Here is a 24,165-nt window from a genome sequence, read left to right as displayed (position 1 = left end):
TTAGTTATTGCGAGACTGGATGGTACCAAGGCTGTTTCCTTGTCTGTTCCAATGATGGGGGACAGTGTAGACCCGCCTTATCATATGATATATTTTGATGTGTTGAAAGGCTTTATAATTTCTATGTGGGAGGTTTGTCAAGATAGGTCGACCGTATTAATATTGACCAACTGCCACTCTTAAGGAAGTATATGGATACCGAGATTTACATGAAAATCGGCGGCAGATCCATTATTTCTATCAAAAATAAAAATACAAAATGCATTCATTAACGAAATTGGTTTCTCTAGTGAACAATGAAACATAGGCAGTATAGGGTAGACTAGGAGCAGCATGAGAAATGGGAAAGGGGAGAGGAAGAAGGAAGCCCTCTTATTTCGGGGATTTAGAAACAAAACTATAACAAAAAAAGAGTCACGGTCCCATCTACTCCATCTACCACAGCCTGTTGTTGTCACTCGAAGACACATCTTCCTTACCCTTCCTATGTGTCTTACCAGGCGCCCCGAAAAACAAACTAGGCGTTTCACCCTTCTCGACAAGATAGCTCAAATATCCTCTATGCGCAGGATCACGGTAATATTCAATATCCTTCCGGTTCGTCGGGTCCGGCAGACGATATGTAAACCCATTCCCTTTGATACGGGGCTTATCAATACCCATTCCAATAGTCAGGTTCTCGCCTGCATTGAGCCAGGCAAGCGAGACGAACGGATCCGTCTTGCCGGACATGATCCGCTTGATGGCATGGCGAGTATAGTATCTAGTTGTGATGGATCCGCCAGCAGCTTCGACGGCTTCAATTGCGGTGGCGGAAGCGCGGGATACGACGATTTGAATGGGTTGCTTGAGAGCGTCTTTGCCGCCACGGCCCAGAAGTTTGACGCCATCCTTGACACCGTGGATACAACGAGATTTTGCTAGTTCGCGGACGGTGATGGGCCGGGAGGGGTCGAGCCGCCCTTGGTCGATCCATTCTTGGATTCGATCAACGTTGACTTTGGATATATCGAGGGAGAACCTGGGTGGGATTTCGCGTTAGAATATTGTTCAATAATATCCCATAAATTTGGAGAAAGAATGGGAGATGGAAATGGATAAGGGAGCAGGGCAAATATTCAACCCCCCCCCCCAACGAAGCGGAGGGTTGATAGATTGCTTACATGTTATCGAATCCACGTTCGCCGTGGACTATCTCATCCTTTGTCTGTCCACCATTGAACCCCGCAGGGACCTTTCCGTGCTGCTTCTGACCCTTGTGACCGCGCCCGGAGGTCTTACCCTTTCCTGATGAGGGACCTCGACCACGTCTTATGCGTTTGTTGTATGCCGTAGCATTATCAGACAACGAGCCTAGGATGGAGGCATGTCTAATCTGGTGCTGGACGATTGGAGCGGGGAACGAGGGCGGGTAGACGGCGTAGAATAGTGAAGGCAGCTGCATTGGCAGCCGCCAACTTAGTCGAGGAGGCATTGGAACGGTAAATGATGTTGAGCTACATCCGGTCTGGAGATGAAGTCCACGAGTTCTTTTCTCCAGATCGATGGGCGGATATTGAGGTCATGTGATTTTATATTAGTCATTGTACTGTTTCGATGGATGCCAAGTTTGACTGTGAGTTTAACCATTTTAGTCAAACTCAGGAGCTTGGTTACTGCGATGTCATCCCATCCCAAGCACCAGCTAACTACTAACTAAACTTCAACCAAGATAAAATCAACAAACATTGCGACTGGTGCGCCTGCAACGGGGGAACTATGCGGAGGATATTTTAGAAAGATATCACCACTTTAGGCCGATTGGAAGGAACTCAATATAGCTGTTGCATGCCGAGTCGAGCGAATTAACCAGCCAGCCGTGGACCTCATTGGGACGACCCAACCATCAAACCTAAGACATCAATGACATTTAGTTGGAAGTATTGGATGTCAGTCAGCTGCGTCTTGTATCTGCAGTACGAACTCTACTTATTTAATTCAACCTCTGGTAACCTCATATATTGAAAGGAACTATCACCTTGTCGCCGTATAACATAGTCCTTTTGATCTCTGTTCGCCAATGCCCGTCTTGAGTATTTACCCTCCCTAAACCAGCAGTAAAAACACATCCGCAGCAGCCCAGGATGGGCGATATACATAAAACGATCGCTTGCGTAACAGTCGCCATAGCTCTCGTCCTACTCATATTCAACCTCTACCTTCTCGTCCGAACAGACCTACATCCAATGGCCTACTACACCTCGTGGGATGAGGTTTAGAGAGGGGAACCCACGCATAAAGCTGTAGGACACCAGTCTCATTCATTCTTTACCTACCGTTTTATTACTTTCTCTTCGGGACAGACGAGTAAAAAGCTATCTTGAAAACCGAGTTGACCAAAACCCACCACTCTCTGTTAGTCCCGGGATCTGGGACTTAGAATCCGGTCTTCCGAAGAACGATAATACGAGAAAACATTCCTTTGATGCTTATTTCTACCAATTTATGTGACGGGAACTCTGCAGCTCTTATCTCTTTCCTACCACCATCGGTGCAGATATGGAGCTTGAAGCTGCTGCGTGGGAATTATCTGTTATATAGACCCACTCAAATGGTGAATGAGCATCGTCCCTACAGCTTCTTCGTGTCGGATGTTCACTGCAGGACGGAAAGGGAATAGCGGTATGAGGCTGGGTATGGGCACATTAGAGAAATATTTATTGAAGAATGATTGACCTTGGGAGGCTTCATGTCATTCCTCCACACCTGGGTTTTAAACCATAAACCATTATCAAGTTAATCATTTTGGCAGGGTGCAGTCGTAATCCACATAGGACATCAAAGACACATATAGTGATAAAATGGTAGTTGTGTAGCGAATAAGCTATATTTTGGGAAACTATTCAATTATGAAAGGTTCCTGCAGAAAAAAATAATGGCTGAAAAAAAAAAAAAAAAATAAACCGGTTGCTACGAAAACAAAGCAATGTGAAAATAAAAATAAAAATAAAAATAAAAAAAAATAATCTGCATCATATGATGGTAAACAAAACGCGCTTCGAGAATAGCCCTGCCATTACTACAAATTGCGTTTTAGGGTGATCAAGCTCCTGATCGATCAATATTATAATTAGTTAAAGGACACAATTATATCAGAGTAAACAAAATATATTAAGGGGACGGACAAGATGATAAGCCGAAAAAGGGAGACGCTAAGCAAGGAAAAAACAGGTACATTATAGAAAATACAGTTGACTTTTAGGATAAGACAGTCCTCCAGAAAGGAAAAGCAAGAACGAAAAAGAACACTATGACGCCAATCCATTATTATTTAAAACAACGAAAACCCAGGGCGGAAATTAGAGAACAATAAGATGAAGGATTAAGCCAGCCACAAAGGTTGAAAAAAGCCAAAAATGGAATGGAATCAGAGGGAAATATCTAGAAATTACGATTATCTCATGCTTTGCGGCGGTTACTCACTGTGCGTCGCATCTAAGAAAGAGGTTCCCAGGATTATGAAATTAGATAGGTTCTGAACGAAATGGACGTGGTGATATTTGGAATCGAATGTCTCACAATGGGGGGAGAAGAGTTGTTGGCAGAAGTTGTAAATCAGCGGAAGTAAGTTGGAATTGACTGTTTCGGGGAGATACCTATATGGGGGCTTTTGAGGAGAGGGTCGGCGGATATTGCTAAGGCTAGATTGTTTCTCGCAATACCACAACGCACTTTACTCCCGGGAGACATCACGGCCAAACAACTTGGCCTTGAACCAATCAAACGCGACGAGGACCCGGTTGCGAGCTAGGAATGTGAGTGTTAGTTTTTCGACATAAAGAGTCTTTTACGGTGTGCTCGTTGTAAAGAGTGTGGTGGTGTGGATTTAAAAGCGTTAAAACAAATTCGAAGAAAAAGCCGGCAGGCTACCAGAAGTGGAAATACTTACTGCTGAAGCACATGCTTAGATAGACACTGCGCCAGAAGAGATAGGTTAGAGTCCCACCGCTGGCAATGTTCCCGCTCAGCCAGCTGACATCAGCTACAGCACGTTCTTTGCCGATATATGCGAGGCTTCCTTGGTGAGAATACTGGAAGGGACCAATCTGTTTGATTCTCCGAAGGACTTTCTGTAACCCTCTAATCTCGTCCAGGATTTTGGTCCGGGCTTCCTCGTTTTGAGCCTCTGCCTGTGCCTTCGAGAGCTGCTTCAGTTGAGCGTCAATAGCTTCAGTCTTGGCCATGCTGTTGAAAAGGCGGGCAAGGAATGCACCCTCCTGACTGGCCACCTGGGCAGTTGGCGCATAATTGGTAATAGCACAGTCGCCTACAGCCCAGATGTTCTCGGTCCCGTTCACGACGAGGTATTCGTTGACTGCCAGACCACGACGCGAGTTCTTCTGTGCTGGTATTTGATTTATAAGATCGCGGACGACACCACGGATCGAGTTTCCAGTGGCCCAAACAAGGAGACCATAGGGAATAGTCTCCATCTCCTTGGATCCATCTGGCTTTGTAGCTTCTGCTTCGATATATTTATCGGAAACCTTCTTCACCGAGGTCTTTGTAAGAATTGTGATCTCTTCCTCCTTGAAGGTAGATTCCGTGTAATCAATTAGCTGCTTAGAAAATGTAGGAAGAACCTGTAAAGGAGAGTTAGCATCCGTTCACAGCTTCGATGGGCAAGCATGAATTCCATACATTTGGAAGCGCCTCCACAAGCGTAATTTTGAAGTGATCCTTTATCTCTGGCACCCACTTCTTAAGATCGTCGTTGAAGAAGTCTTGCAGTTCGCCAGCGAACTCAACTCCAGTTGGTCCACCGCCCACCACTACCATATGCAGAAGTCTCTTGACTTCCTCCTCAGTTTGGTCTTTGAAAATTGCAGTTTCCACGCAATCCATAATCCGCTTCCGGATTTCCTGGGCGTCCCCGACTTCCTTGAGAAAACAAGAATGCTCCCGAACGCCAGGAATGCCTGCAAGAACAGAATTATCAATATAGTCATACTTCCGGATTTTCTAGAGTAACTAACCAAACGTAGAATTCTCAGCTCCAACACCAATCACTAGCATATCGTAGGGGACTTCCGTGGTCGAGGTATCACCCTTGATAGCAGACTCGTCGCTAATGTGAACCACTTTCTTATTGGGGTCGATCTTTGTGGCACTCGCTTCATAGTATTTTACCGTTGCCTTTTTCTGGCGGAGAATATTCCTGATGGGTTCCATAATAGAGCGGTGCTCGATCAAACCGGTGGTACAGGACGGGAGCAGAGGAGTGAAGAGGAAGAAGTTACGCGGCGAGATAACGATGACATTGTAGTTTTCCGTGTCCAGTCTTTTTAGGAAAGATACAGATCCCCATCCCGTCCCTAATTAAACATATAGATATCAGCACGATCCCCATATACACAAAACAGGATTGTCGACTGCATCAAAATTGGATTGTCCGCGTACCAAGGACAACAAGCGTTTTCTTAGACAGGTCAGGAGTAAGTTGGTCTTCCGGGTGTCGGAGTAAGTAGATGTTGTACCCCAATAGGCCTACACCACCCAAGAGAGAAAGCAAGAACAATCTGCACGTCCATCTAAGGACTCTGAACCTCTGCTTCGGCTTCAGCGATGACGACGGAGGAGGAGCGGTTTGCGCATCCGCGTAGGCTCTGCGGAACGATTTTTGATGGGATACTTTAGATATGGAAGTGAATCTCAATGGCCCGCGATACATGCTAGAATGTCGCGACAACGTTGCCAGAGAGCTGCGGGCCACTGGCGACAACCTGAGAGCCGGTCGGGCGAGCAGGTTGGCTTGAGTCATAAGCAATTTAGCAGCCATTGCTGTTTCGGCGCCGCACTACAGCGAGAAAAAAGAGAGAAAATTGAAAATTGGAATGAAAGGGAAAGCGCAAAGACAAGCGATTTCACGACAAAGCGATCTCATGTCAAGCAATCCCTGAAAAACATATGAAAGCATTATCTATCTCGTTTTCGTCGTTGGTTTGCGATGCCCGCGACGGAGTAGGTTGCTGACTGATCCACTTTTTATTTAGTTACTCCCTCGCTCGCTCCGACTGGCAAGCCCGTGCCTTGCAAGGCACAAGCGGGGTTCTTACACACCCAATCCCATTGCCCGCCCGATCCAACTTTTCTTGTTTTGTTGTTTCATCGCATGTTTATCCTGCTTTATCGGGGCTGATATCCATTGTTTTCCCTTTTTCATATTTTATTTTATTTTATTTTTTAAAAAGAAACCGCCTATCGAAATCCTCATAGTTATCACATGCGGCGACGCTGTTGTTATTTTTGGCCCCGCTTACTTTGTACGCCTCCCATCAAGGCACAGTGGTTGACGTGGACTCTGCACTCTCCGACATCTTCCGCAAGGGTTCTCCAGATTTTCTGGAAAATGACTAGAAGGCCAAGGCTCTGTTAGGCCGGCTGTTTGTGCCAAATCAATTCTTCAAGCCGGGAAAGGTATAACGAAGATAGGGTGGCCCGAATTTGCATCCAGGACTTCCTCCTAAACAAAGCAATAACCTTATACAGAACTAGGTGGATCCCCAATCGCCCCACCGCAAAAAATATGGTGTAAATGAGGCTACACGGAGCGCAGAATTTTGTCCTGCCAACATGGTGTCCCTAGGGCTGTCGGATATCTCAGAAAATCTGCCCGTACAGACTTGCTACTGCTGGCAGGCTTTTTTTGTGTAGTTAGCTGGATTCTTCCGAGTTTGGGGTCCCCTCTCCTTTTGGGGTGAGAATCTTATATCAAAAAGATCAACAAGGCATAGAATTTTTTTGTGAATCTACCATCAACCGCGTTAAGTCTGCTTCAACGAAACCGGTCATAGCTAATTACAGGGTAGATTTCAAATTCCACAAAAGAAAAATTTCCTGTAGTGTGCTGCAGCTCTCAATAACTTTAGCAGCTTCATGAGCAACACTGTCCGCGAATGTCAGAAGATGTCAACGTTCTAAATCTCAAAGCAGAAGGGGAAAACAGCCGTCCTGCAACAGACGCTAACAAAAGAACCATTAACGGGAAAAGCCGCCCGGTAGTTCCCATTTTTCAAATGGACCAAGACTTATAGCAAAACAGCTCCTCAATCATGGTCCTAAAAATTGCAGGAACAGAGCCTCTGCGTATTTTAAGCCAGTGCCAGCGGGGATTTCCCGTGCTACATTCTATCGACTACGATCTAGCAGATAAGTCCCAAGTATGTTTGGTGAACTTACCGGAGCTTGAAAATGTTTAACTAACTAGTTAACTAGTAAACTAGTTATACCTAACGACTAACTATCCGTATGTTGAGTTCCCCCCGTACGCTCCGTCTGCGCAATGTTCGATTCACAGGAGGGAAAGAAACAGAGAGAGGAAACACTCGGCTCGCAATTATACGCTCCGTGAATTCTTCCATTAGAGTTATGAAGCCCAGCCTCCGAAGAATCAAGTCCCTCACCTGCAATGGATTTCAATCAGAATGTACGGCACCAACTGGTATTCGTGCTTGCATTGATCTACTCAGCGTGGTGTTGCCTACCGGGCTAGTGTCATATATCCTCACCATTAGATCCCAGTCAGATGCCATGACAAATATTTCCGTGTTCTAAGATCTAATGCCCAGCTGCCCGAGCTGCCGATTGGCCACTTAACTGCTCTCTTCTCAAGAAGATGTCAGCTTGCTAATCTACCTAAAAGGGGCTGCCTTGCCTGGCTGTTCAGACCTCTCATGTGTGAGCTCCAGTCTTACAGCTGTTATCACTCAAGGCCATTTGCCTGGACATTGTTCCTGCTCAATGACAAAGCTCTTTCATTGAGAAATGAACTTCAAAACATTTTCGTTAGCATTCTTGCAGGAATTCTTTTCTGATGTGATGATGTCAATATTACATCACCTCTGAGATCTACCCTTGCACTTCATGATTTTCTGTGTGTGATAAAAGATTTCTGAGAAGCTGCCAGTTGATGTCTGCCTGATCATTCATCCATTTCTGAGTCCCCTTAAGCTAGGAGATTGTCATAGGAACCCTAATACTCTGAAAAACCTGTACTCTGGGGATTCTAATGTTCTGGCAGAATGTGTACCCTGAGACCTACAAGAGATATAACTTGCTGGTTGAAAACATATCACACATCCCATTTCGAAGTGAACGTCAATAATGGTTTCAATCTAGCAAAGAGATTTGCAAGTTAAGAGATGCTTTCAGAAACATGCGCATGCTTTCACTGGATGAAGTCCACACAGGCTTAACTTGCACAAATGTATCCTCTTGGACAACACTCCAGACCACGTCTCTCGTGAGAATGCTCATGGGAGGTATCACTGCTTGGATTTTCGCAGGTAGAATCCAATGGAATAGCCAAGTTTGCTGGATTCAACGAAGACAGTGTAGTAAGGAAATAACACACCACAAGTGTTATCCACATTAGCAGATGGATCTTTTCGCCATCGTTTTCCTTTTTGTTGCTTCTTTCCTGCTTTTTTCCCTGGGATGCTTTCTAAATCTTACCAGATTGACCTTCGCCCACCCCCAAAATTACAGGTTACGCTGTTTTGGTTCCATCGCTAGCCGGCTCTCAAGATGGCTCGAAAAACTAAAAATTCATTCCAGAAGAACTCAAGGAAGGTAATGTTTAAATGATCACAGCAAAAGATTAGGGGCCACTAACTAACCACTACTATCCACTACTATCCACTACTAGCGGAAGCAAGTTTTGAACGGAGACCCGGTTACAGCCTTCTTTAACCAGTATCCCCAGTTCAACTATCACAGTGATCAGTCGATTGCGTCGGAATTCTACAGAATGTGTGACTACTTTGAATGGGGAAAACAGAACCAAGACAGAAAAAACGCGCTTCGCGAATTCAAAAATGCCATGGTCATGAAATTCAATGACTTGTATGGCTCTGATACCGATGATATCAACTGCTGGCACCGTTTGTGCATTGCAGTTGATATTGATCCTCTACCACAGACCATTAAGGCTTGCAAGAAAGTAAGTACGGTGATCATCTGAGACCGTTTCTTATGACAGACAATGAAGACTTATTACGTGATCACAGGAAATAGAGGGCGTTCATGTCAATCTTGTTGATCTGGTAGACAACACTACTGGACAACAGGCTAGGTTGTTTGCATCCCTCGATGAATTGCGGGCTTATACCATAAAGAATGGCAAATATTTCCCTAGAGAATCAGCTTACGCAGGAGGAGTGTTGAAGTATTTGCTCCGAGAGATCTACAACACTCGCTAAATGGGTATGGGAGGAAGAAAAATATGGGGTAAGGGACACTGGAGAGAGGCATATTGACGCTCTTGTATGTAGTTTTTTTTCCACAGCTCCCTTGCCCTGCTTAAACCAGCAGAAAGTTCAACTTGATGACACGGTTATATTGGGTTCATATGCAATCATTCTAAATTCCCACATATAATAATGGACGAAATTCTATAGACTAAGGAAGTATGGTATGTGGATTCCAGCTAACTACAATATGCACCTGAAGAAAGGAAAAACTATGTTAATTACAAGCCACCATGACCACTAAATCACGTGACATAACTACACTGTACTCCATGCACGAACTAGTGTTGGTATATCTTCAAGTCTCTAATTAGTTAGTTATTAGCTGTTATTTTGATTGACATCAGGATGCTGAGACTGATGCTGATGAACACCCTGATTGCTCTTCCCCGCAAATGTCATGCCTTCCTCTCCGCTCCCATTGGCAATCTTTTGTTGCTGGGGTCGGATGTCGAATCGTCGAAATAAATACATTAAATGGCCGAATTCTGTAAAACATTAGTCCCTTGTATGTACAAATAATGCGTGCTACAGCACATTTGTTGTGTGGATCGCAGCGCCTTGGCAGGTGTTTCAAGTTACTCACAATATTCAACAGGACTAGAAAAAACACCCGCCATCCATCAAGGCAAAGAGAGGACAGGGCTCTGGGTACCCATGGCCCCTCACCCCCTGACAGCGGAGGACTTGGGTTCCTGGGGTATTGCGAATGTTGATGCTCATTCTCTGATGATATGCTACTCGGGAGTATGGTCATAGTTGCACTTGGATCCAAGCACGCAGCCATCTCACGAGGCAAAAATTGACAAATTCCCCGTCGGTGTGCTGTCAAATGCAGAAGCTGCTATTACTTGCATCAAACTGTGCATGATGAGGTAAAGCCAGAGTCAGAAGACATATCAACGTAACCATATTTTGAGTCTTTCTGACGCATATCTTACAGGAGCATTCATATCATGGTATTTACAAACTTGATTTGAAAGTAATATACGAAATGATAAAAATCATCTGAATCATAGAACCCCGAGGTGAACAACATATTAAGAGGAGTGATCATCAGTATCAGGTAAGTAGACCAATCAGCATATCGCATGTACTCTTTTTACCTCCAGGGCTGCATGCAAGCAGAGGGCTAGTCAGTCAGGCTGTGTGGAATGAGGATGACCAGCTTATATATATATTCACTGAACGTACCTCTTTTTTCAACGTTCCACAAGACGATGCAAAACAACTGGCTCAGGAGTTCCCACTGGGCTCAAGCACTGGGAAATATACAGTATGCTTGCTGAGTCGCCATTTTTAAATAGTGAACCCTACGCACACCCGATACGACAAAATTAATATTTCTCTTTTCTTTTTCTTGTTTCTGCTGTCTCCTCTACGTACTACCCCCCCAACCACACTTGCTGTTTGCTTGGACCTTGCTCCCTCATCGAGAAGGAATAGCAAATTTTCTTCCTACAAAGATGCCACGGAACGTCAAGCAGCTTTTATTCAGCCTAACCCCCTTTGCCCATGTTTACAGGGCTTCTTTTTGGCACTAGGAGAAATACTCGTAATACATCCCTAGGGCACAATCGGGATGGAGGTCTTTGGATCACACAAAACAGGATCGGGTGAGTGGCCTTTACAGCTTTACCTTCGTTCCAATACAAGACCCGATATATGTGCATTCGAATACCCGCCACGGATGCTGAAACGGCACTGTTTGAATTATTGACGCAACAAGCAAATCGTCTTTTTTATGCCCCAATGCAAGGCCTTGTACTCCATTGACGATGGCTTAAAAGTTCGGTTTTGGCTTTTCCCACGTCCTCGTGACATATCTTCGTTATAATCTTTTAAGGCACTCGCCTATAACTTAAGTTCGAGGTATGCATCACGAAGCTAAATAGCCAGGGTGATCGCAAAAAGGAAACAATTAAAGAAGTGGTCATTGGATTTGCTCACTGTTTCCAGTCAAAGACAGAAAATAAGTTTTTCAACGAGCAGGAGTTAAAAAGCCAAAGAGTAAGTATCTGAGCATAGTTTCCATTCTAATGCCATTCCACAAAGAAACAAAAGCCCTCCTTGACTTGGATCTCCTGAAAGGAATGAATGCTAAACGGCATGCGGGAAAATGAATACCAAGTTCTCAGGGGTATTTCACATCAGAGCCTAAGTTTCTCTCCAACAGAACTGTCAGCCACTTGCTAGATCTGGTTGACATCCCTGAGGAGTGCGCCTGGAAAAATGGCACGGGCGGCAATGGATAGACTGTTATGTCACTACGGACCTATTAAGGGTCCCGAAAAGAGAAGCAGGATTCTTCTCCACCTTTTGTGCACCCCTAGCTATCCTTGACAAGGAATTAGGTGAATGGGTTGAAGATGAACCGGAATATGCATACTAAAGTCGAAAAGATCAGATTCGCCAGATTTGATAACGCAGTAGCAGAGAGTTTATGATGCTTATCAGGATCAAACTTGGTTTCGTGTTAAAATATTGGTGCTTGACTTGTATATCTGAAGTTTCCACAGAGCTCTATCTCCCCGATTTCACTTTCCAGTGACGAGAATCTTCAGGGCTGGAGGTAACCCAAGGCTCCCCATTCCCGACTTATAGAGCAATCAAATTCCGGGGACTCAACTGTCCATACCGCCCTTCCCCCCCCTCCAAGACATACCTTTTTTCCATCAACCCCAAGTGACACTTCACTCGGCAAAAATACCCAAGCTATAGGTATTAAAATCAATGGCTGGGGGGATGACTGATTGATCTTCTCTCTCCAACGAAACCATATCTATGACAAAGAGCACTTGTCCAAGACCATGTATATACCAAGTATGTAGTTCAGAGATATAGCCCTGCTCTCAGAGAAGTATTAGCAGGTGCAGCCCACGTAACCATTTGACTCCGAAAGAGAGGATTTTACAATGCTGGATTAGATTAAGTTTTCGCAATGAGGACTTGGCAGGTGGAGAACCCTTTCGTCAACACATATCCTGACATGTATTTCAAGAATAACCTTGTCCTGAATACTGAGCATTTGCCTGATCTCTATATGGAGTGGTTGGAGGAGTTTGACTGATAAACGCAGGTCTGAAGAAGAGATGTCGTCCTATCTCTCTCAGTCCCTCACAAGTACACGGCTCCGGAAAATTCCTGTCGCTGTTGGGTGCGTGGGTTCCGCGGATAAGAATCTCGACGCCAAGTGACGACAGGGCATAACCTCAAACAGCCCATAGGTGCTCATCGCACCATGTCGACATTGGTGGGAAGGTAATTCTAGGCGAAACGATAACATCCTGTCCACTCTCGATGGGGTCAATCGCTTGTTAACAATGTGTAGAAGAGATTTATTTCTCTTGATAGGAACAGCGCAGCAAAATATCACGCAACGGGCGGTAACTGAGGTCCGTTTTCAATCTGGACTGGAGAGTCGCCAGCCTCACGTTAGAAATCCAGGAGCCCTCAGTCGCCATCAAATTTCAATAGTTTTGTGGATTTCCCTTCCTACAGCCTAACGGAATGTTTTATCTGCAAGCGGATTCCTTGCTGGGGGCAGGGCAAGATTCTCGCGAGATGCGGGACGAAGCCTGGTGGCTGGGACCACCCATAACAAATAAAAGGAGAGGAATAATGGCCCCAAGATTTCCCTTTCTCGTTCGAATCAAAAATTCGCACCAAAGAGTTGGCAAAACCTCAGCTCCTGCAAATGTGACTCCGTAATATTCCTGCTATGCTGCTATGTCACTGGTTTCGACCCCTGTTTTGCTTGGGGCAGCTAGGGGTGGGCGATTATTAGCGGGTTTATTTAGGCGTTTAGCTTCCTTAGCACGGTTTGCCAACTAAATGATGAGTTTCCTTGATTAAGTTATTCCAGCGAACAAAGGCTGGTTTCTTGGGAGCTAAGTTGAGCATTGAGCGAAAATACGGATTCATTACTAATCTACAGCGGGAAAGGATTTAATTATCTCTGAGTGGGAGGCCTGCATTGGCCTGGTTCTTATCGTGACAGTGGAAGATGTGGCCAGGTGATTCGTCCATAAACATTAAAGGAGAAAGTCATATACTTCGTTCACCTGGAAGTCTGCGTGTTGCATGGAACCCTTGACGCCGTCGTCATTTCTTCGGGGAAGTCGATTAACCAAATCGGGTTATATTGAACGGATGGAATCGAATCCCATGCGTTCGTGTCAGGTCGTTGTCATGTTCTGGCGCGCTTTGTTCCGGTGTTCCTTTGTTGGAGAACCATGCGAGCTGGAAAGTTACTTGAAATTTATTAGCCCGACTTTCCTTTCTTTTATGAATACTGTTAAATTTCTCTTCCGGCTTTGGTTAAGGAAAGGCAACGTGTATTGACAGAATACCAGATCTGGAAGCGAGTGGTGCTGTGCAAATAGTGTCAGCTTTAATTTGGCATCTCGTTTGCGACAGCTTTGTTGGCTTGCTTCAGGCATGGGAGCTGTTCGACTCCTCCACATGATGGTTTCCATGGACGAAGAAGGTTAGCTTCAACACGGTGGGCGAGTCAGCTGTGATATGGACAGAGTCCATAGAATGGAACTTTTTATAGCGGTGTATGTGAGACCTTGGTAACTACTACTGGGTCTCGGCTTGGATGGTAACGGCAATGCAAGCTGCGGTACCTGATTTGGGATCTTGGGTGATAATAAGACCCCAAGGTGTGACGGGAGAGATGCAGGGCAAGCAACAAATTTGCGACATGTTTAATTGTGCTCCTCCACATCTGATTAAGACCGATGATCACTGTCAGTTTTCCCGTGTCAGAACAGGATTCCTAAAATATGGTGCGAGTGAAACCCAATAATGCTATGATGCGAGGCAAATTAGCATATTTCCTAGGTTAGTTATCTTCTGCCCCGGCTGATATGCGAAAGTGCCCAGCGAACAGGATGTTGCCTACCAAAATCTACATCTATAAAACCCCTCCAAATAATCAACCATAGAGAAAGTTGTTGGTGCTGCCTCGTGGGCAGTCAAACAGGGTGATCCAATTTAAGAAGTCAACCATGGATCGATCAACAGGGGTATCAGCATCAGAAATCCAGAACGACTTGGGACATCGCAGAGCAGGTGTTGTTGTACCGGAGACCCAATTATTCAGTTTAGGCTGAAGTTGTTCTCTCCCATTCCCAAGCCATCCATGGATAAATCGATCACCGACAGCAATGAATTCCGGATAACTGATTGGGTGACGCATGCGTTGATTGAAGTTGGCTGGAGTGTTTTCCTCAACCATCCCCAGCCGAGTGGTTGTTGGCGTGGATTAGTCGAAGCATCAAGGCTGCAGCGGGTTCACTACTCCTTTGAAACAATCCATGTGGATGGATGGGTCTGCCTTTACGTTACATCATGTGACAATCCTTTGGGCAGCAGAATGTAGGTAGTAATGGATGGTTTTGGAAAACGGAGGTGCTTGAAAATCTCCCTCTGTTTGCGTAAGATTGCCACCTTGTTGACCAAAGGAACCCAAGTTGCGGGGCTTTTTGCGTGTAACGAATATCCGCACACACATTACGTGCTAAAGATGGAGAAAAGGACTGGCACAAAGAACAACCCAGGTGTCTGCCGATTCATTATATGTGACCTTTGGTTTGTACGCTGGTCTCTCGAACAAAGTGCAGTAATAAATGATCCATATTTGTTTTGTCCACAAAGTATACAGGGCGTTACAACGTTTCGAAGGGCGGCTAGCAGACTTGGGCCAATAATCCACAATACAATGGTTGCTATTGAACTCCCATAACTATGGGCTCAGGTTTTGAGTGCAGGTTTGGTTTGTGCTGCTTTCTGCAGTCAACTTCTTGGTGTCCCTTTCACCTTTTAAAGATGCATGGATGAAGAAGGCTATCCAAATCTTCCGGCGCATTTCTGGCGCCTGCTCATATTTTCATACATTAATCAGATGGTTACCCGTTTACATTTCGGCCCAATGGTCATTTCTGCAAGAGGTACTGGGTGCAGACCGCCTGAAGCAGGTTTTCAAGCTTCCGTGTAGTGATTTTGGCTGTTTCGCTTGAAATTGCTCTGCGGCTTTCTGAAGCGGCTTGTTAATTTATTACTGCTAGTCGTGGTCAACTAGATCCCGCTACGATCTCGAATTTGACCTGAAACAAATCGGTGATATCCTCTTCCATATTAGGGGCATGCATCCATATTTAGGAGGAATGCAACCAATGTGATTTGCCGTTTGGCCCAGACGGAAGACACCAAATGGATTATCTCCCAAAGCATTCGCAAAGCATTCGGTTTATCAGTCTTTGGAGATCGCCGACATTGCCCTGGCCCTCATCCTGGCGTCTTCTCCTTAGTTGGGAAGGCAGGAAAACGGATCCAAGAACTCCTCGTTAAGCTGGTATTCAGCAAGGGAGAACGGGGAGCATACTCGGACTTGGTTGATCTGATTCAACCCTAGGTATAAACCAAACATGGTCAGCCCGCCAGGACTCCCGGGCTTTAATATTTATCCAGTAGCAGTCCAGTCGTCAAGTAGGAAAGAAGGCGACCGTTTCTCCAACCAAGTTAACTACAACACATATATTATTTCATGTCCGCCTGAAAACTGATGCATAGGAAGCACGACGGTTCGACTACAGAGCACATCCAAAAATTTGTCTGAGCGGCCCAAACCCTCCCTCTCCTCTGGCTGGTTACCACTAACGCTTTGCTCGGATGCAAGGAGGGTGGCGGCGGATATTAATGGCAAGAATTTTCAATACAACTTTTCAAATCTTAAGGATCTTAACTGCACGCTGGAACAAATGATAAAGCAGGTATTATCAAATATTAAGTACGATTCTGAGACCTGGACACAGGCACACACGATGCGTTTCTTTCAACTGCCCCAAGTTCCGCCCGGTACTCTGCATGGCGGTCTCCGAGTCTCCGTGTGGTCATGCCTAGACAGTTTTGTTTGTTATCGTTAACCGATGAGAAGTTGATCTTAATGGCTGAATCAATATTTGCCCATTATTTGTTTTCTTGCCCTGAAATAGACAAGAGACACATTAGTATATGGAATATTTTTAAATATTAGCTGGCAGGTATCGGTCTCCGACCACCCTTTAATCCTTGGCTGGTATCACTGGCCCAGTCTTGTTCAAGAAGCTTGCCCCTAGTAGGGTGAGTATTCGACATATCAAATAAATGGTCCTTACGAGTTGCCATTTAACTATCGGTCAAACCTTCATATGCGTGTCTAGGTTTGGCGGTGTGTGCCACTCAAGTTGCAGACCGAAGCCGCGTTCCTTGCCCTGACCGTCGCCAAAGAGCAAAATAATTAACGAACTAATTCCGTTGGCAACGTAAGCTGGATGGAATTTGAGATGGATGCGAGGTGGATACAGCGGAACCCTCTTTTATTACTTTTTGTTCTCCAAGTTCTCCACGACTCTCTTTCGTTTTCATTGTTTTGTCAACACGACCCCCGTCAGCGCTCCACACGTAAGGGCACCCAAGATATCAAGATAGCTCAGGTTTTTGCTCCAACAAATCCATGCCTAGGATAAAACAATTTATGAATGAAAAAAAACCGGAGCTGCTTTCCAAATAGAAGAAAATGAAATGAAACAGGCGCAAACCCAACCTTCTTCGCAAAGTTTTACCCCACCACAAGCCGGGAGCAGCTGGAATATGGATAGCCCCAAAGCCTCAAAATTCATAATTACGGACATGGGTTTTAGCAGTGAGCATCTAGGTTTCAACATGAGGTGCCATAGAGAAGATGGGCTGGAAGATAAAACCAAAAACAACCTTGGAATGCCAAATTACGATTTGCGGTCTGACACTCACCACGGTCAAGGTTCCGTCATCAAGAATTTTGCCATCATCGTACCTGGCGATGTATGGATGAGAATGAGATTTTATGTCCTCGTCCAAAATCTCCAGGATGCTCCAGGATGTGAAACTCAAAAGCCACTCCACCATTCCGCAGCAGTACCAGCAAGCAAAAGTCCCGTTGTTCTATTCAAATGGCTCTACTCTTCCGGAGGCACCGATGCAACTTCTTCAAGTCCAGACTTCCACTGCGTAAGCGTGCCAAACGCACAGCTTAAATCCATCCACTACCATCTCCGTCGATCCTAACCATGTCATCATTACCGTCATCACTATTTTCATCTTTCAACCCTCGGAGCTGTGGACATGAAAAAAAAATTCTCCAGACACACACCCCTGTTCCAGTGGTTCCCTTCTTCCACCCGGAATACGCAGCGTAATTACTGGGTACGGAAATCTACTCAAACAATTAAGGAAAAAGAGTTTTCATCAAACAGTACAGTCTACAAGTTCCATCAATAACTAACTCCCCTCCGCAATGAGGCAACATTAACAAACCAGCATGCAGTAGCATGGCTTCCTGAGCAATTATGAAATCGAGGAACTTATTCTTTAAGAATTACACATTCATCATACTTGAATTATTCTTCTGTCATTCCCTTTGTCACTTGCGGTTCGCTGAATAGAGCTAGAATGATGCAAACAATCCCCTTGGAACACCCCCATTCCCGACGTCAAGCTCAAACATGTTGTAGTTGTAAACGACGACCCATTTAAACCCACCCCTCCCAAAGGACACACAGCTGTAAGTTAGTCTAAAACACCCAACTTTTTTTAGCGTTCTGATCATGTCGCCGCAACGAGGCTGCACGAGTCCGCAGCAGACAAAAAATTGCTAAAAGTACTCAATCCCGGGGGGCTTCGCAGTCAAATAAGGCGCGTCAATCCTTCTCTCAAACCATGAGCCCAAACCCATGAATGAACACAACACGAGACAAGATAGGGATGTTGATGTGGACTTAGGGGTTAAAAAGCTAGCCCCCCAAGCTGACAATGATGGATGTAAGTACTACCTGCAGCTCAGCAACCCCATGCTTCGAATAATACAGTGGCCTTTTAATTGCTGGAGGCAGCACAAAGAACATCGCCACGCGTTTCAAATACGATGGAGACAGGACAGGACAGCGGGTCGTAAATGGCATCTAGCATTGGTAGGAAGGGATAAAGGGCGATAGTCACATTATTTGAACGCATATGGGCTGGTACGCTATGCTGTCTAGTTCATTCCTTACGGAGCACTTCATGCGGACACTCTTGTGTTTCTCCTCTGCCTTGCTTCAGCATCTTGGATGTGCTGGGCATCCGTTAGCGCAAAGTGCAGTACATGGATTCCATTCGCCTTTCATACATTGTAGATACATTGGACGACAAGCAAATATCTCAAGAAATGGTTTGAGCCTGTTCTGCTGTTGTTTTAACCCGTTAATATTTCGTTTACCCGAACAGAACAAATCGCAGCGCTATATTAGTAGTTATTTCCTTTTTCTCAACAGCTCAATAACTAATGTCTTGGATAAGTACCTGGATAGAGAGACAAAATTCCACTACTATTAGCGGAGGGTAATCCGTGGAAACAAAAACAAGCCATCCTTTGACGTTCCGATAGTTCTGTCCATCATCATCATCATCATCATTCCATCGTAATAAATTGAGCTATTTTGTCATTTATGATTGATGGGGAGGGAGGGTACGGAGTATGCACACAGCAACCACATGCCTCCCCCTCCCCTCCAAACAATGGATCCAACCACTAAGATGCAGCCAGGCATGCGATTGGATGTGGTACGTGATGCAGTTGGCGACTGGCAGACAAGCGTGGTAAGTCAGGTCAGCACCTGTTGCAAGCGGTTTATTATTCACGATTTGCTCGACGTAGCATAATTCATAGTACATAGGTGGTGGTAGTAGTAGTAGTAGTAGTAGTAGTAGTAGTAGTAGTAGTAGTAGTAGTAGTAGTAGTAGTAGTAGTAGTAGTAGCAGGCGAAGGCTGTTGGAATGAGGGTACATGCACCATACAATAGTTACTGTAATTAACAGAACGTACCTGGGCCCTGGTGGTGTCAGTTCTTCGGTGAGCCTAGGTATTCCCTCCTAGGTATCCCAGGTTTTAACCCAGGAAGTTTTAGCGTTTGACTGCAAGAGGAGAGAATCAGGAGCGAGAAAGGGAAAAAAAAAAAAAAAAAAAAAAAAAAAGGAAAAGGAAGAGAGGCAGAGAAATAGAGTCTGAAGTCTGGGTTAATCCCCTCATTTTCTTTGATTATTGTGCCAAAGAGCGACTTCATCTGGCACCGGCTCAGGCCACATTCCTTTTGCATAGTTTGGGAGAACTGGGTCAGGAAGCGAGGCATGTTCCATGTCCTTGTCGTCGCCATTATTATTATTATTACTATTTCCTGCCGCATCCACAGTTCAAACATCAACCAGTCCTTCGATATTATCCTTATTCCTTTTTTCTTTGGTAGTTTTTTAAAGCCCAGATATGAGAACGAGAGATCAGCCTCTTGACCAGTGTCCGCGCCAAACTTTGCCCAACAAAAGTTGACTAACCAACAAACTCCAGCTCCGGTTTGAGGATGTGCGACCTATTATGTACTGTCCTGTACGTATATGTATGTTGAGGTGTGGTGTGAGCATGTGAATGAGAGAGAGAGTGTGTGTGTTGTGTGGATGAGGGTGGATGTGGTGTGGATTCTCGAGTTGACTATTCTCAATCTGCACAGTCAACGGCAGAAAGGAGTAAAACATAACATCTTTTTGTATTTTTATATTCCTTCTGCGGTCTCCTTTGAACATGGATATTGTAACTACAGAACCAACTAGGCATGGAGTAGGTCAGGGAGGTTGAAGTGTGTGGACTTTTAGATTCCTACATAACTAATAACAATGTAAATGGCTAGTTATTTAGTGAACTTAAGATTTCAAAATTAATTAATGTTCATTTTAATTCGTTGGCTTTCATCCTTTCATTCCCCCCGTCTCCTCCCACCCATTTCTGCCGCCTGATGTACTCCTATATCCCGTTATTGACTAATTAGTCTTTTTTTACTCTTGCCACTACTTTTACCGAGTGGAACTGCAGGCTGCTATATCCATCCCACCATGCTCCATCCGTGTATGTGAGACTTCTCCCTCCCGAGTGCCGAAAGCTTCCTATATTCTCCACCAGCCATTCCTTTTCCCTGGCCTGGCTGAGGGTTGAGAGACTCAAAGGGTGAAGGGGGGGGTGGTGGTGGCTGCTCATCGCGCTGCTATTATTACTTCCTATTCACATTTTGACCGTTGCCTCCACTCCCGTGCTTCTTCTGGTTCCCTTTATAAGTACCATTATATCCTCTATGAAAGCATCAAGCATCGTCCCTTTCAACATCAAATCATTGAGCCAATCAGTTCAAATAACGCACTCACTTTCTCCCCATCTTCGAGTCAATTCCTGGCTGTGGCTGTTGCCGTCCGATTCAATATCCCACTCGCTACTCCATCGATCTATCTATATCTGCATCTAACACCATCCGAGCCCCATCACTTTCCACTCACCCCCAACTTGCGTCACTCTTTGCAGACAACGGGTTCCAATTCAATCACTTCTCTGTATCTCTTATGTGTGGATCAGGTACTGCTTTGATGGGTGGATTAATGGAACGATAGTACAATCGAGCGACTGGATGCCGCCATTCCAGATGATCCGCCTCAACTTATCCGTCGCCTTTGCCTACCACCTCTTCCTGGGAGGTTGATATATCAGCTCCTGGTCCCACACATCTGCCGTTTTGATAACAGCTTGACTTCACTTTCACTCACAGCAACGAAGCTCAACCATAGCTCTATATCTCCTTCAATATCTCCCTCTCCCCCTCTTTCCCTGCCCCCCGCCCCCACTTGTCGCCCTCCCTCTCCTACGTCGTCGTTTCCGCACTCATGTCTAGCGTTCTTTCCGCTGCCCAGCCGCAACTTGGTTCAGCATATTCCTCAGCCTACAACAGTGTTGAAGGTGGTTCGTTAGGAGCCAGGATACACTGCAAGGCCGAAATCAGCTCTCGAAACACCGCGGAGCGGTCTATGCCCTACAATTTTGGATTATCTACGCCACCAGAGGATATGACAGGTATTGCTGTAAAGCAATCTGTCTCATCATCCAGCTATGGACCAAAAGCATATGGCATACATTCGTCGTACTCAAATTCAGCCGCTGAGAGATCTAATATTCATCTGGTGACGGAAGGAATGGCCAAAAACTCTGCTTCTGTACGAGAACAGCAACCTCCGTCCCTCACTAGCCAGCTACCAGAGACCCATACGAAGGAGAGTTCCCGGAATTCGATAGCTACGTATCTGCAAATCCCAGCGTCCATAAATCCCAGCAAGGGAAGTCTAGCGGAATTTGCTGCTCAGGTATGTAATTGTTGTCTTCATTATAGAACTGGGGGCGGGGCAAGTCCGGTACAGCAATAACTCACTAATGTCTTATTTTTCGATATCTAGATAACATGTCTCTTCTGGTTCGAAAAAGCTTCGAAGCTGAATGTTGTCTTGAATTCCTCGTCCTTAAATTACTCTATACCGCCGCTCATGCCTGAATCGACACCAACAATAGGTTTTCGGAAATGGGTGACTACAATCCTCTCTACCACTCAAGTCAGCCAGAATGTCATACTCCTGGCTCTCCTGTTCATCTACCGGTTGAAGAAATTTAACCCGACCGTGCGCGGAAAGCGAGGAAGCGAATTTAGATTGCTGACAATAGCATTAATGATGGGGAATAAATGTATAAAGAATACTCTAGTTTTTATGTCTACTTTACCTGTCTTGTTGGTATTGTGCTGACTTGGTAATAATTAATAGTTCTGGATGACAATACTTACACGAATAAGACGTGGGCCGAAGTATCAGGTATCTCGGCCCAGGAAATTCATATTATGGAGGTTGAGTTCCTGAGTAATGTACGATATAATCTATTCGTCACCAAAAATGAGTGGGATCAATGGCATACGAAGCTTGGGATGTTCGCAGACTATTTCGCCCAAGCATCTCGACTTCCCCCTGACAACGATGTACAACCTACCACTCCGACTACGCAGCTTTCTCCCGATCTGACTCCAATAAGTCCAACAACATCTCTACCTCCAGTTCGGCCCCCGAAATTACCATCTCCTGTGCTAGCACCATATGTACCTCTACAACAGTACCTCCAGAAACTCCCACCTGCTTCTGTAGCTATCCTTGGACACCCAAATTTATCACCGCGCCAATTATCCTGGACAGGAAACTCAAATTTGGACCTCCGTCGGAAGCGAAGCTGGGAAGAACAAGAGCATCCCGCAAAGAGAGTGTCCAGGCCAGCCATGTCTGGTCCTGCGTCTCTTCCGCCTCTTCCATCCATGACAACTACCACTGCAGGCCATTTCCCGCCTATTACAATGCCATCTGTCCAGCAATTAGGTATGCCTGTAGCGTCCTCGATTCCACAACTTCCAAGACTCGATTTTGCACTTGGCCAAAATTCCGCGGGGCCTACGTATGTCCCCCAAATGCAAACGCAAACGCAACTTCAAGCTCACTTACCACCCTCCACTCATTCCATGGCCCCAATATACCCTTCTGTTAGTTCCTGGAGCCATCAAACCCCCCCAGCAACGACATTAGCGCCTCTTCCACGCTCCCTTCCCAACCCTTCCGTCAGTCACCCCGACCAGGCAAGACGCCAAAGCCCATATGTTTCCACCACTTCCACAACTATATCTCCGGCCCTATCCGCGTACTCCGCACATACTCCGACCCGGCTTTCCCCATCGTTTGTCATAGATAGAAATTCTCCTTACCGACCTGTGCGACAAGTCAACACACTCCTGTATCCTCCACCATCTGCTTCTATGAACCATGTGAGGCTTCTTCCGCTAGACCAAATGCATTACCAGCCATTGGGAAAGGCCGTGACTGAACGCAAAACTGGCTTGCTTCCTTACTCCAACCAGGAATCCTGGGGTGAACCCCAGCTACCGCAGCTTCCACAGCTTCAACCCAATTTTCCAGGGCCGCAACGGCAACAGCAGCCGCAGCAGAAACCTCAGCAGCAACAACCAAATCAACTACAACAGCCACTCTATCGGAATCAGCCCTTTCGGTAAAGCTGAGTCAAAATTTAAACAATCATTTTATTTTACGATTTGTCCACAAACCTCCATCCCTTTTTAACGATTGTCTTTCTTTTCTGTTTGTACAGCAACCGTTCTTCTGTGTCACTTTTTGTTTTTTTTAAACGACGAATACCACCTTTTTCTGTTCTTTTAAGCATTGCGGCGGAGTTTTAACGCTTAGATGGGCTTTGGCTTGTGCGTTCTTTTGATACTCACTTTTTGTTTTCATTATCATTATTATTATTAGGCCCCCACGGGTCTTGTATCTTGGCTTGGGCCCGCGATTATTTTAGAGCGAGGCCCATGCATGAGAGGACACTATCGGAGGGACTGTGATTTTGTTTCTACTTCTACCAATTTGGATGGCGGGGCATATTGCTGTTACCTTTATACAACCACTGTCTTACTAACATCATATTCCATTGCGGTGGTTTCTCCTTTTTAACAGGAACCTCTGGCGGCTGTATTGCATGTCAAGCAAGTTCTTCTTGAGCCTTTTCAGGGGCTTTTGCCACACTACATAATTTTAAACCGTGCTCCGAAGACCTTCGAAACCTAGTCTTTTTTTCTTACTAAGTTTCCCTTCCATACACTATATTTTCTATTCATTGGTGCGATATAATGATAGAAGGTGGTTTCTCGGTATATTACTCTTTAATCTAGCCATATGTGGTTACGTCTCATAGATGTGCTAATAGTTAATCACTCATCGAGGTGTTGTCAACATTTCTCCCATTCACAATTTTTCCTAATTTCCCATCCACTGTTATTAATAAATCTTAACTGTCAACTACTCTGGCCATCAATCATATCCTTCATTTTAACACGTGTTCCGCTCGGTGGTTTTGTCCAGTTGTCCTTCTTCTGCTTCCCCAATGTAACCGACCGTGGAATAAGGATGAAGT

At 45.2% G+C, this 24,165-nt stretch overlaps 7 protein-coding genes across 7 annotated transcripts; 4 read left to right on the top strand and 3 right to left on the bottom strand.

The window, feature by feature from the left end:
• Positions 1-435: 435 nt before the first annotated feature.
• PAAG_02961 (mitochondrial 54S ribosomal protein YmL10/YmL18) lies at positions 436-1,474 on the bottom strand (the record flags this gene model as incomplete). Its single annotated transcript, XM_002795439.2, has 2 exons — positions 436-1,021; positions 1,164-1,474. 2 exons carry the CDS (start codon positions 1,472-1,474, stop codon positions 436-438), a joined length of 897 nt encoding a protein of 298 aa, XP_002795485.1.
• A 2,238-nt stretch (positions 1,475-3,712) lies between these two features.
• On the bottom strand, positions 3,713-5,818 carry PAAG_02960 (external NADH-ubiquinone oxidoreductase; the record flags this gene model as incomplete). Its single annotated transcript, XM_002795438.1, has 5 exons — positions 3,713-3,786; positions 3,929-4,622; positions 4,681-4,958; positions 5,016-5,354; positions 5,440-5,818. The coding sequence occupies 5 exons, from the start codon at positions 5,816-5,818 to the stop codon at positions 3,713-3,715; spliced, it is 1,764 nt and encodes a 587-aa protein (XP_002795484.1).
• Positions 5,819-7,091: 1,273 nt separating this feature from the next.
• PAAG_02959 (hypothetical protein) lies at positions 7,092-7,593 on the top strand (the record flags this gene model as incomplete). Its single annotated transcript, XM_002795437.2, has 3 exons — positions 7,092-7,199; positions 7,263-7,303; positions 7,404-7,593. The coding sequence occupies 3 exons, from the start codon at positions 7,092-7,094 to the stop codon at positions 7,591-7,593; spliced, it is 339 nt and encodes a 112-aa protein (XP_002795483.2).
• Positions 7,594-8,565: 972 nt separating this feature from the next.
• Positions 8,566-9,239, top strand: PAAG_02958 (hypothetical protein; the record flags this gene model as incomplete). The annotated part of the gene is made up of 3 exons (XM_015844803.1): positions 8,566-8,610; positions 8,687-8,980; positions 9,048-9,239. 3 exons carry the CDS (start codon positions 8,566-8,568, stop codon positions 9,237-9,239), a joined length of 531 nt encoding a protein of 176 aa, XP_015701881.1.
• Positions 9,240-13,412: 4,173 nt separating this feature from the next.
• On the bottom strand, positions 13,413-13,765 carry PAAG_02956 (hypothetical protein; the record flags this gene model as incomplete). Its single annotated transcript, XM_015844802.1, has 2 exons — positions 13,413-13,529; positions 13,640-13,765. The coding sequence occupies 2 exons, from the start codon at positions 13,763-13,765 to the stop codon at positions 13,413-13,415; spliced, it is 243 nt and encodes an 80-aa protein (XP_015701880.1).
• A 3,091-nt stretch (positions 13,766-16,856) lies between these two features.
• On the top strand, positions 16,857-17,378 carry PAAG_02955 (hypothetical protein; the record flags this gene model as incomplete). Its single annotated transcript, XM_002795433.2, has 1 exon — positions 16,857-17,378. The coding sequence occupies one exon, from the start codon at positions 16,857-16,859 to the stop codon at positions 17,376-17,378; it is 522 nt and encodes a 173-aa protein (XP_002795479.2).
• A 3,666-nt stretch (positions 17,379-21,044) lies between these two features.
• Positions 21,045-23,251, top strand: PAAG_02954 (hypothetical protein; the record flags this gene model as incomplete). The annotated part of the gene is made up of 3 exons (XM_002795432.2): positions 21,045-21,518; positions 21,609-21,891; positions 21,969-23,251. 3 exons carry the CDS (start codon positions 21,045-21,047, stop codon positions 23,249-23,251), a joined length of 2,040 nt encoding a protein of 679 aa, XP_002795478.1.
• Between the last annotated feature and the right edge of the window lie 914 nt (positions 23,252-24,165).

The sequence above is a fragment of the Paracoccidioides lutzii genome, assembly GCF_000150705.2.
Source record: "Paracoccidioides lutzii Pb01 unplaced genomic scaffold supercont2.6, whole genome shotgun sequence".
NCBI lineage: Eukaryota > Fungi > Ascomycota > Eurotiomycetes > Onygenales > Ajellomycetaceae > Paracoccidioides > Paracoccidioides lutzii.
Note: the sequence above shows the minus strand (reverse complement) of the source record. Positions and strands in the feature narration are given on the sequence as shown.